This window comes from Belonocnema kinseyi, chromosome 4, assembly GCF_010883055.1.
Source record: "Belonocnema kinseyi isolate 2016_QV_RU_SX_M_011 chromosome 4, B_treatae_v1, whole genome shotgun sequence".
Taxonomy (NCBI): Eukaryota; Metazoa; Arthropoda; class Insecta; order Hymenoptera; family Cynipidae; genus Belonocnema; species Belonocnema kinseyi.
Window position 1 is genome coordinate 68,081,295 of NC_046660.1, and position 12,316 is coordinate 68,093,610.

General features: G+C 29.8%; 1 protein-coding gene across 2 annotated transcripts in view; it reads right to left on the minus strand.

Annotated features, from left to right (window-relative positions):
- Nucleotides 1-7,794, minus strand: part of LOC117171258 (hemicentin-1-like) — a 109,745-nt gene extending 101,951 nt beyond the window's left edge. For both annotated transcript variants that reach the window (XM_033358382.1, XM_033358381.1), the window contains exon 1: nt 7,656-7,794. In XM_033358382.1, the coding sequence (XP_033214273.1) occupies nt 7,656-7,695 (40 nt within the window). In that variant the 5' untranslated portion in view covers nt 7,696-7,794. The remainder of the gene's footprint in view (nt 1-7,655) is intronic.
- Nucleotides 7,795-12,316: the final 4,522 nt, after the last annotated feature.

Sequence of the window (12,316 nt, forward strand, 5' to 3'; positions counted from 1 at the left end):
AATGGGTTGTGTGGGAAAAACAGGGTTTTCTTTTCATCGTGTGACATTAAAATATCTGAAGAAATATGCATAAAAACAAAAAATGTCCATGACGAAAACTTTGTATTTTCGAGTGGGAGAAGCAAATGCGCAACAATTTACCCCATAACCCACCCTCTAGGGGCGGTAGGGGAGGGGATAACTTTAGAACTTAAAATTGAAACCAACGTGTTTTATTGCATATTCAGATTCTCCATTAAAATATAAGTAATATTTTATTTGAAAAAATGTTTTTGATTCACGCCAGACGGCGATGCATTTGCAAAATATGACATTGTTGACTGGTCAAGACATGCGGTTTCAAACGAAAGTAAAACGAAGATTCTTATTACTTTATTTTATTTGAACAATCCAAAAAGAAATAAGAAGACTTTAAATTAATTTCCTCAAAATTTTTACTTTATATTTGAATAACACCATGTACAGAATTTCGAATGCGAAAGACGCACCAACATTCTACCCCCGGTGACCTAACCCTCGGTCGCGTGAATTGAAAAAAATGCTCCATAAAAGTATAAGTATTTTGTAATGAAGAATTTGGATGGGTGTTTCTTAAGATATTTTAACATGACAAGATGAAAAGAACACCCTGTTTTCACGTGGGTGTTTGTGTGTCTCTCTCTCCCCTCCCCACCCTCTGTGTGTGTGTATTAAGTTCTAAGCCTTTTATTGTCATCTAAAGGTAATATGTTAAGACAATACTTGTATAAAAGTACTGCAATCATGAGAATATTCGTACTTTTCTAAATTGCTAAGTATTGTATTTGATAATTCGAAAAATAAAAACATAAATATATCAAAAAGAATAAAAGAACAGCTAGTTGAAAGAGAAAATGAAATGAGATAACGTGGTTTGAAGTTAAAATGAGGGTTAAATCAGTAAGATCAACTTTGGCAGTTTGCGGCGTTGAAAGTGAAAGAAGTCGAAACTACGGTTTTCAATAGTTTCACCTTGGACTGAATAACGCTTACGCTTTAAGAAGTTGAAACTGACGACGAAACTTCGATTTACTTCATAAGGGCGATAAATATCTGTATTTCATTATCTAGTTTAGCAAGATGGAATATCCCCGTGCTGCTGCGCCGGGGACCCGTGTTCGATTCCCACCAGCTTTATATTTTCATCCCACTTTTCTGTTTCAGCTTGTAATATAATATTGCGGAATGTATATAATAATATATAAACTGTAATCATGTGTACGGTACGATATAATTTAAATAAATATAATAGTTCAAAACAGTTCAAAATCCCATAATAAGTCTTCATTTACATCGTATGCTTGTGAAAAGGATACGTGTGTTCTAACCTTCAACGCGACGTAAGTTAGGTTTTTTTTTTCGTCTGCTAATCTGACTGCACCAATTTTTAAGAAAGTCGCTTACCAAATTAATGCACCGGTCTCTCTCGACGTCAATATAGTCCTTTGCAAATATTTCAATCTTCTGCAGATATTAACGCAAGAAATGTAGAATTTTCTTTTATCGAAATTAGAAAGAGTCTATAATACATCACTTGCTGCTTTACTAGTTACTACTCGTAGTTGTTAACATTACAAAATTTCATATATGTCACTCCATTGAAAACTAAAAAAAAAAGTAAAATGTAGTTTGATTTTTAGCAAATATTGCAGCAAAAACTTTCTCCGTGCATTCCTTAGTGATTGCGTAAAACGCTGAAATGAAGATGAGACCACAATATCGTTTCACCTTCATTTCGGCTGCAAAACTTGTAAAAACGGTAATAACTACAACTTTTAAAGACGAAATGAAGGCGAAAATATATTAGCTGACATTGAGACTTTAACTTCATTTCATCTTCATTCACCTTCATTGATGAAAGTGAAAGAAGTTGAAACTGACAACGAAACTTTGACTCGGGTTGTTTGTTTAAAATTCATCTATTTGGTTAGGAAATCAACTATTTTCTGAAAAAATCATATTTTTTCCTTGAATTGGTTGATAATTTGTTGTATTTTTTGTATAAATTCAGTCTTATAATTGAAAATTTAGTTTTTCAATTTTTCGTTAAAAATTGATCTTTTTTAGTAGAAAATTCAACTATTTGTTTGTAAATTTCCCTATTGGTAGAAAATTAATCTTCTTGACTGAAAATTCATCTTTGTGGGCTAAAAATTAAGATATTAGGCAAAAATTCAACTATTTTTTGAAAGTGTTCTATTAAAAAAGAGATTTTATGGGACATTCTGTCTTTTTTGTAATGATGATTGAAACACTAAAAAATGTTGCTGTAAAAATCTTTAAAAAAACAGATGGAGAGTAGGATATTCGAAAATTGTGTCAAATATTTACGATTATGGCCTGCAGTAAATATCCGGTTTAGTGACAAACTCTTCCCTTTTGATCATCAGGTTGAATTCCTGCTACAATATCGACCAAAAGGTTTATGTCTACGTGGTTTGATTTCATGAGAGGAATTATACACAACTATTGCGATATTGCTTTACTGGAAGTTGGTATCAAATCCTCGAGAAAGCGGAAATTACAGAGCACTCTTCATCAGTGACAGAGATATTGATTGAGTGTCTGCACAATCCTTCTGACTCAAAGAGGCTGTTTATAATGAGGAAAAAATATTTTACTTCAAAGACCTTCAATAAAAAAATTCTTAGCGTGATAAAATAATTTAACTAAAAAATATAATAACCTAAAACTGGATTTAAGAAAAACAAACAAGTAAAATATACTTTTAGAATTAGGAATGTTCACTGCGTACAGTCCCCTTCAAAATTAAGCAAATTTTAAAAGGAATTATAAAATCGATGCAAGTAGACCCAATTTTAATTGCTGTGAAGTTTTGAGGAGAAATCTAAACACAACAAAGTACTCTTTAAATATGAATCAGTGCAAAATTCACTGATTGAAATAGTAGTTAGACATTTCACTGATTAATCAGTGATTTCGGACTTATTCACGAATCAGTTCAGTAATACCAGAGTAAATCATGTGAAGCATAAACTTCAAATTTTTATGTTAAGCGTTATTTTTACTATTTTACTTCAGTAGCAAGAATAATTCCTGAATGAAATAAATTTTTTAATTTTCGAGCTGTAAGTCTGTTGAATTGACAGCGGGAAAAATATACTCTAACTCGTATAGGAAATACTTACTTAACGGGTATATACACAAAAGTCCAATCGTCATATTGAAATAATATGTGAGGTTGTTTGTCATTTGAAAGCATCGAAACTTTTCACCTTTTTGAACATTTATTAATATTTATGAATTTTATTTTTTTACTATGATTCTTTGATTGAATCTACTAAAATTTTATTTTATTATGATTGCTAAATTCACAATGTAGCAGTGCTGCCAACCCTCAAAGTGGTTATTTTTACTGAATCAATAAGTAACCTTTTACTTATTGTCAGTGATCCATTTCTAGCTATTTGAATCAGTGAAATTTCACTGATTCAGATTTAGAAAGTAGTTATATAACCAACTGAATAGTTTAACTTTTAATTCAAAAAGACTAATTTTTAGAAGAAAGTTTGCTTTTCAACGTGAAAAGTCGAATTTTCGACAATAAAGGTCAACCAAAAAGATGAATGTTCAACGAAGGAGATTAATTTGAGTTCACCACCGGAAAAGAAGTGTTTTTAACAAGAAACTCTATTAACAATCAAGAAAGGTGATTTTTCCACAAAATAGTTGAATCCTTAACCGAAATATTTTCAAGAAGAAAGTTTAAGGGGGTATTCTGGTTTAGAATTTTGATAAATTCGATTTATTTTGCATATTTTCAAAGTTTAGACCTTTAAGAACATATTTTGAAGAAGAAAAAGGTCCAATATATGGAGCAGGAATAGTTGATTGATAAAATGTAAGTATAGCGCACTATTAAATGACTTAGACTGCCTGAAATTTCATTCACTTCTTACGCGTTTTTCTCGAAACTATTTTTTTCGACGCGGCCAACACGATATCTCAAGTTCTAGCCAACCCATTTACTTAAAATTTGGGGTGAACCTTCATTATATAATCCTTTATAGCTCCTACCAGCTTCATGTTTAAAATGTTGGTTTTTACTATTTTTAAAAAACTCAGGATATTCAGAAAAAGCGGTAAAAAAAATTTTTGATTTCAGACAGTCACCATTTTGTAAAAAAATTGTTTTCATGTTCCCCGAGGTAGGGGCTGTAACGATGTCCTTACTGATTAGAAATTTCTTTCGTTTTTTTTTTCAGATCATCAGAAGGGGTTGGAATCATGGTGGCCAGGATGCACCGTTTTTTTCACACCTGTCTGTTCCCCCCCCCCCCTAACTTTTTTAATTTTCAATTTTTTTTATGAAATTTTTTTCTGGATTTTATAAATATTCATAAAAACATGGTAAAAAATGGATGGCAAAAATATTTTTTGCTTTTTTTTAAATTCAATTTCAAAAAAGGCTGAAAATCGGGTTTATAGGCCAAAATACCCTCTTAATTTCCTACCCAAATAAACAGATTTTCTACCAAATAGTTAAATTTTCAACAAAAATAGTTGAATTTTTAACTAAAAAAAGATAATGTTTCGACGAAAAAATAATAGTTAAATTTTCAGTTCAAAAGATTAATAAAAAAAGCATTATTGATCAGTTATATTCACTTAAGAAACACGAATATTTAATTAAATATTTGGATCCTCAATGAAAGTCGTCGAATGTTTTAGAAAACAGTTGGCGTTTAAAATGCAATAGAAGATTTTTTAACAAGAAACTTAATTTTCATTAAAAAAATAATTCTCAACCAGTTCAATTGAACTAAAAAGGAGTAATTTCAACATTAAAGTTGAACCCTCTACAGTCTACACAGAGAAACCGAAACGAACGGGCGCGCTGTTGATCGCACGTGTACAACGCGTAAAAGGAAAAATGTTGTATACAAAATCGGCTCACAATCGTGATAGACGTGAATTACGCGAACCTCGAGTCTGCGTCACGTCGATCCTGGAAGAGAAGGGAAGTTGAGTCATTCATGTCTTTTCGCGCTGTTTTTCACACGTCGTAGAGCTGGGACCCCTCCAATTTGTTGATTGTGTATCAATTATTCGTTGGTGCTGACATTGTTAGCGCTGTCGTAATTAATATTTGTAGTTTATTTTCTATAACATAATTGTGCACATACGCATAATGATAACCATCATCGTGCTGTGATACTTCGAATAATGGGATTTTTAAAAGAGATTTCTCATATCTATGGTAGGATTTTTTTCTTAGCAGCTGATTTTCAGTGACAGTTTTCTACACTCTACTTATGAATCTTTCGAATATAACAAAACATCTTTTCGATCCATTGAAAAGAATTGAAGGTGTCGATATATCGCTGGATTAAAGCGACTTCACCTCCTGCATTTGCATTAGAGGCGAATCACGACTCGTACAACCGTGAAAGTGATACATTTGTTCTGAAAGTTGCATTCACAGCTCTACAACGAGTGTAAAACAGAGCGAACCCAGTGGGCACAATGTTTGGCGATGTCTTTACGACAACTTTACGATATCCTATGTCCATGTCATTAAGGTGTCTTTACGATATCGTAAATAAGTCGTATAATCTAACGATGTCTTTACGATATCGCAAAGATACTGAAAGGACATGAACATAGGATGTCGTAAAGTTGTCGTAAAGATGTCGTAAAGATGTCGTAAAAATGTCGTAAAGATGTCGTAAAGACGTCGCCAAATTATGTGCCCACTGGGAAGAGACGTGAACGGCCAAACTGTGTTGCGTCGGGCTCGCGCTATTCACGGCTTTCACGACTGTGAACCGATTTTGGAAACAAAATTTTCAATTCACGCGTCGTTCACGCGTGTGAAACAGCGCTTCCGTTCGTTTCATTTTCTGTGTACCAAAATGATGAATTTTCCACAAACAAGATTCATTTTCAAACAGTATTATACATTTAAAAAAAAAGTTCATTTGCACTAAATAGTTTCATTTTCTTCCGATATTTTCAATTATCAAGCTAAAAAGACGAGTTTTCTGAAAAATAGTTGAATATGCAACAAAAAAGATATTAATTTGATAAAAGAAGAATTTTAAACAAAACGAATATATTTTTAACCAGAAAAGATCAATTTCCAATATATAATATCAACTTTTAACCAAAAATGGAATTCATATTTTCAGCGAGAAAAATGTATTCTAAAAAAAAGAAAAAAAACACGTATTTTCAGAAAAATAGATAAATTTTCAATCAAGAGATAAATTTTTATCTAGAAGAATGAATCTTCAATCAAAAATGGAATTCATATTTTCAGCGAGAAAAATGTATTCTAAAAAAAAAAGAAAAAAAAACACGTATTTTCAGAAAAAATAGATAAATTTTCAATCAAGAGATAAATTTTTATCTAGAAAAATTAATCTTCAATCAAAAACAAAATATTTTTTAACAAAAGTGTTTAGAACTCTACAAAACAGTTGATTTTTCAATCAAAAAGTTGATTTTTTCACCAAGAAGATTAATTTTATACCAAATAAAACGAATTATCAGCCAGATAATTTATTTTTTAATTAAAATGTCTATTTTTTTTAATCCACAAGAAACATGAATTTTCAACAAAATATAGGATTCTTTAACCAAGTACTTGAATTTTTAACTGAAAAAGATCAATTAAAAAAATAGAATAGTTAAAGTTTCAGTTGAAAATATTATTTTCAAGCAAAAATGAAACGAATTTTCAACAAAATAGTTAAAATGTTAACAAATGAGATGAATTTTTAACCCAAAAGAAGAAATTTTAAACAAAGTAGTTCAACTTTTAATCACATAACTGATTTTTTTGTACAAAAAACGACTTTTTAAACAAATTCCTCCTTTTGTAGCAAAACAATTAACCTTTTAATCAAATACAAGAATTTTTAAATAAAAAAGAGCAATTGACCCACAAATATAATGGTAGACTTTTTCATCAATAAAAATGAATTTTTAACTGAGAGTAATTATAAATATAAACTGAATTTTTAAATTTAGTTCAAATTTAGACAAAAATATGAAAAAGGGAAGTTTCTTGAAAACAGGAAAAAAAATCTTGTAAGAAGGGGGGAAAAGGGTATAAATTTCACAAACTTTCTTAAAATGTATCATCAGGAAACGCACTAAACCCTCCCTAAAATTGGTTATGTCTTTTATGGATGGCCCCTAATTTGGTAAGTTTACCTGCTGGAAAAAATGCCTAAAGAATTTATTTTAAAGTATTCTTATACTAGTATCAACTAATTTTAACTCATTATTGATTGTTTGATTGACACTTATATGAAATTACATTTATATTTCATATTTAAAAATAGAGGGAAGGTGATTTGTTTACAACAATAATAACGGCATGGTTTCTATAAAATTTGGTTCAATAAAACTGAAGCTAAAACAGAAAAATCCATATAAAATTGGTTAAATAAAAAATTTCAAACAAAAGAATTTTATATTGCAGAAATAATTTTCTGCTTGTTTCCTTCAAAATTTGAAGAAATTGGATAAAATTTGAGATTTACTGTACTTATATTAAATCCTTAATATCCTCTTTCTTTTTGGAATCACCTGAAAGGGACCTTTTAATGGGTAGACTTTACCTTTTTTTTAATTAGTGAAAGAATAGGTAATTTAATTATTCTTACTTATTCCTATAGTTAAATATATCCTCCATGATAGCACCATATTCACTAAAAAAAAAATATTTTCTCGAATCACATTCACTAGAGCGCGTTATGTGAAAAAAGAATAAGAAAGACGAAATGTGATCCCGCACGATCCCGGTGACTTTTCAGTGGGCACTGATCCTACTCTTAGATGGGACCCATGTACCAACTGATTCACTCACACAAGTCAATTCTCACACAAGTAATTATGAGCCCAGTCATTCATTGTGCTACTCAGATCAGGGATGCTCATCTTGAAACTATTTTTAATTTCTAATTCGAAATAATCAAATTAGAAAGCTCAATTGTAACTACTGATCCGCACTTGACCGGTTAAACGTTTAAACAATCCGAATAATTTATAGGTTTAACCTACCTTTCTACAAATGAAAATGAATATTCTAGCAATAAAGATGGAATTTGTAACAAACATATGTTTTTAACTAAAAAGATAAATCTGCAATTTTCAGTTCGAAAAATCGAGTTTCAATCATAAATGAAGAATTGTTAACAAAACATTAAAATTTGTAACCAAAGAAATGCATTTTTAACCAAATAGTTGCATTGTCACCTAAAAAGATAAATATTTAACAAAACATGAAATAATTAAATTTTCAATTAAGAAAAAATTCTACCAAAAAAGCGAATTTACAACAAAGAAAGTTAATTTTCAAGTAAGAAAAGTTTTTTAGTCCATTAAGAAAAAAATGCCATCCACATATTTGAATTTTGAACTAAAATGATTACTTTTCAACCAAAAATCAAATAATTCAATTTTCAGTTAAACAATTAATTTGCAACCAAAAAAGAAGTCATTTTCAACAAAAAGTACAGTTTGTAACCAACGAGATACATTTTCAACTAAAGATATGAATCTTTAACAAAAAGTTATATTTTGAACAAAGTAGTTAAACACTCAACCAAGATACAGTGAAACTCTTTTATGGCCCTCCCTTCTATAGCTCTGGCGAGAATTATTGACGCCGAGTCGCATGTAGATGTAACAGGACTGTGCGGGGTGCGCGGGATCTGCGGCTGTCACTCAGGCGAGTAGTCAGGCGTGAACAAACAAAAGCAGGGCGGACTATAATGAGTTAGGTCCCACCCACCGTCAGCCCCGAAATCGGCGCTATAGAAGAGTTTCACTGTAGTTGAATTTTTATCTAAATATAGGAGAATTTGAAACAAACATGGAATAGTTTAATCAAAAAACAAAAAATAATGATAATTTTACACAAAAAAGATATTAATTCATATTACTACTAAAAAAATAAATTTTAAATAAAACACTGAATTCAACCAAAAAATACGCCTTTCAAATACAGAGTTTAATTTTCTATAAGAATAGTTGTATTTTATAACTGAAAATATGAATGCTTAAAAAAGTTAATTTACAACTGAATAGTTGAATTGTTCATCAAAATTATGTATATTCAATAACAAGAAAATTAATTTATTACCAAATAGTTTAACTTTCAATGAATAAAGATTAATTCTTAACGAAAAATGATAAGAAAAAATCGGCCCGCTGCGTTGTCTTATAATTATTTTAGCAGTTAAAACAAGTGCGCCGCGCTTGAATGGTTAAACATTTAATAATCTTACATTCGCGTGACTCTAAGTATGGATTTAAAACTTCTGTAATTAATTACAAACAAACAAAGCATCCTTTAAAAAAAGCCCTTTTAATTCGTCTCCCAAATACCTAGGTGCAACTTTTTTTAACTATATTTTAGACACATGACTTTTTAACCAAACTATTAAATTTTGAACTAAAACTAGAATAATTACATTATTAGAAAAAAAAAAATTTTCATGAAAGAAAGCGTTTTTATTCAAAGAAATGAATTCTTAAACAGAAACATAGATTTTCAACCATGTTTTTAAGATAAAAAATTCATTTTAAATAATAAAAAAAAATTCAAATAAAATACAGTTTTAACCAAAAAGCTAAATGTTCAAACAAAAAAGTTAATTCATACGAGAAGCGTGAATTTTTAAAAAGAAATGTAGATTTTCAAAGAAAATTTTCAGTTACGAAAATTAAATTTCAATGAAAAAAAAGAATTTTTAATCAAGAAGATAAATTTTCAAACAAGAAAATTTATTTCAAAAATATGAATATTTAAAAAATAGCATGAATCTTCAATAAAAGAGTTAAATTTTAACTAAAGAAATACATTTTTAACGAACTCGTTAAATAATTAGTTTTCAAGCAAAAGGATGAATTTTTTACTAAAAAATACAAAATTTCCAAAAAACCATACATTTTCAACTAAAAAAGATCAATTTGCAACAAAAAAATGAATATTTATATTTTTAGTTTAAAACATTATTTTGAACAATAAAAAAAATTTTCATCAAAATAATTAAATTTTGTACCTACGAAATGCATTTTCCACCAAATAGTGGAATTATCATCCGAAGAAGATAAATTTGGATCCAAAGAACCCGTGTGAAAAAAGCCCGGGTTAACCCTGGTATAACATGGTTTCTGGTCGAGGACTGACCGTGCAATGTTTGTTTTTTAAGAGCCGAGCCGTGCGCTGGTTGGAGACTCGTTGGGCCAAATTTATGTCAAAACCCCATCGGGGGCTGACTGGGCTCTGATCGGATAATTCTTATGATCGAATGCTAAGACGGTAGCTGGCCGGGCGCTGATTGGCAATAATAAAATTGTTAAACTTTGTTTATAACTTAATTACTTTTTCTGATTTCAAAAGAAATGGATGCGTATACCCGCATTGATGTTCCACTCATGGAAATATATTGGGTAAATATCTTGTTGACACCACAAATTTTAAGGTTTCATGCGTTCAGACTTACAAACCATGCATTTTGTGACAAAAATTCGATGACACTTTTTTGAAATTAAAACTGTTTTATTTTAAAAAAAATGCTAATTACTTAAAAAAATTGTAATCTCTTAAAATCCATTGAAATCTTCTTGAAGTGATTAGAACCCTTTTTCGAAGATAGGTTTATTAAATAAACAATTTAAAATAATAAAATGCACGTTGTGATAAAATTTGTAATTTTAATTTTACTTAAAATTTTCGCGTAGTATTTTAGTGAAGTAATAACTATTTTCTTCCCTTCTGCATCGATATTTATTTGTAATTGTTATCGATTATTGGACAGAAATTTTTTTCTTTTTATAACCCTTTCACTGAAAAATCATCTATTCCAGTGTAATACCCTCACATCCAATTTGAACATTCTAGGAAAAGAATAATTTGTTTCAGAAATTTTTTATTCTTATTTAGCTTCCCCATATCACGGATTTAGAAAAAAGATGGTGAAACACACTAGCATCTTCCTTAATCGCTAATATGTATACGTGTAGCCTTATTTTGTTTTATTGACAAAAAAAATAAAATTTATTTTTTGCAAAATTCTTTATCGAGCATTGATAAAATTATCAAAAATCTTTTTAGTTTCGGAAAATGCTTTTTTAATAATTTTGTTGGATATTTTATCTCTTTTCATATGTTCATTAAATTGATCTAAGCTTAATAAACACATATTCTTATTTTCATAAGAAAATAAAAAAAAATTGAATTGAGACAAATGCAAATAATTAGAATTTTAAACACAAGTAATTTTTTCAGTTTTTTAATGTAATATTCTTATTATTTCAGCAATACCAAAGTACAAAATATCTATTCTAATGGAAGGCAGAAGATATTTTCCGTTTTTGAAACATTTTGAGTTGTTTTCTTCTTCTCAAGAATGAAGTTTCCACAGTATCAAAATTTTTTCGTAAAAGATTTTTTTCACTCCATGCCAATTTTCATGTGAACAATATAAAATAATAAAATATTGAATAGAGATTATGTCTTCTGATTAAATTAAGAGTAGCTATAAATGGCTGCAACCAAACTTAAAGTTGCCAGATGATTTCATTTTGAAATTTTAAATGTAATAAAGTGAGCAATTTCAAGTCATTCAAAAGCCAATGAGGTGATTTCATAATTACAGCCTGTTCAGAAAATATTAACTTATCGTCTCGTAACGTATGTGGTGGGTATGCAAAATACATTGGTGTCATTATACAAATCATCATTTATTTTGTTTTAAAAGTGTGATAGAATATCAGTTTTCGGATTTATTGTCGGGAAGAGGAGGTATCCTTTTGCAAAGTGCTTCCATACAGAAGACTGTACGAGAATATTAATGGATCATGCACACTTTAAAACACATTTATTTTGCGAGTCGACACAATATGTGCTCATGCACACTTTAGAAAGAAGTAACTTTGCACACCGAAAAAAATTAAAATATTCCTGAAAATTATACTCAACATTGGCAACTCGCTTCTCACAGTCTTCTCACTCGCTTCACACTCGCTCCGCACTCGCTTCATACTCGCTCATGCTTGTACAGCTCATGCTGCAAACGACTCAAACTAGTTCGCCATCGCCCATTTTGCGCACTGGTATCACAAGTAGCTATTATTGAGTTGCTTGCTGTTTTCAAATAATTAAGAAGTAAATTATATTGAAAGATCGTGTAAAAAGCTTTTTTGTAGAAGTTATCTAGAAGAATACTATTTGGCGCCAAAAAATTAGTAAAAATATCAGCACAATTAAATTCTTCTTTAATTTGCAGATTTAAATCGAGTACCTTGGTTCTTCTCA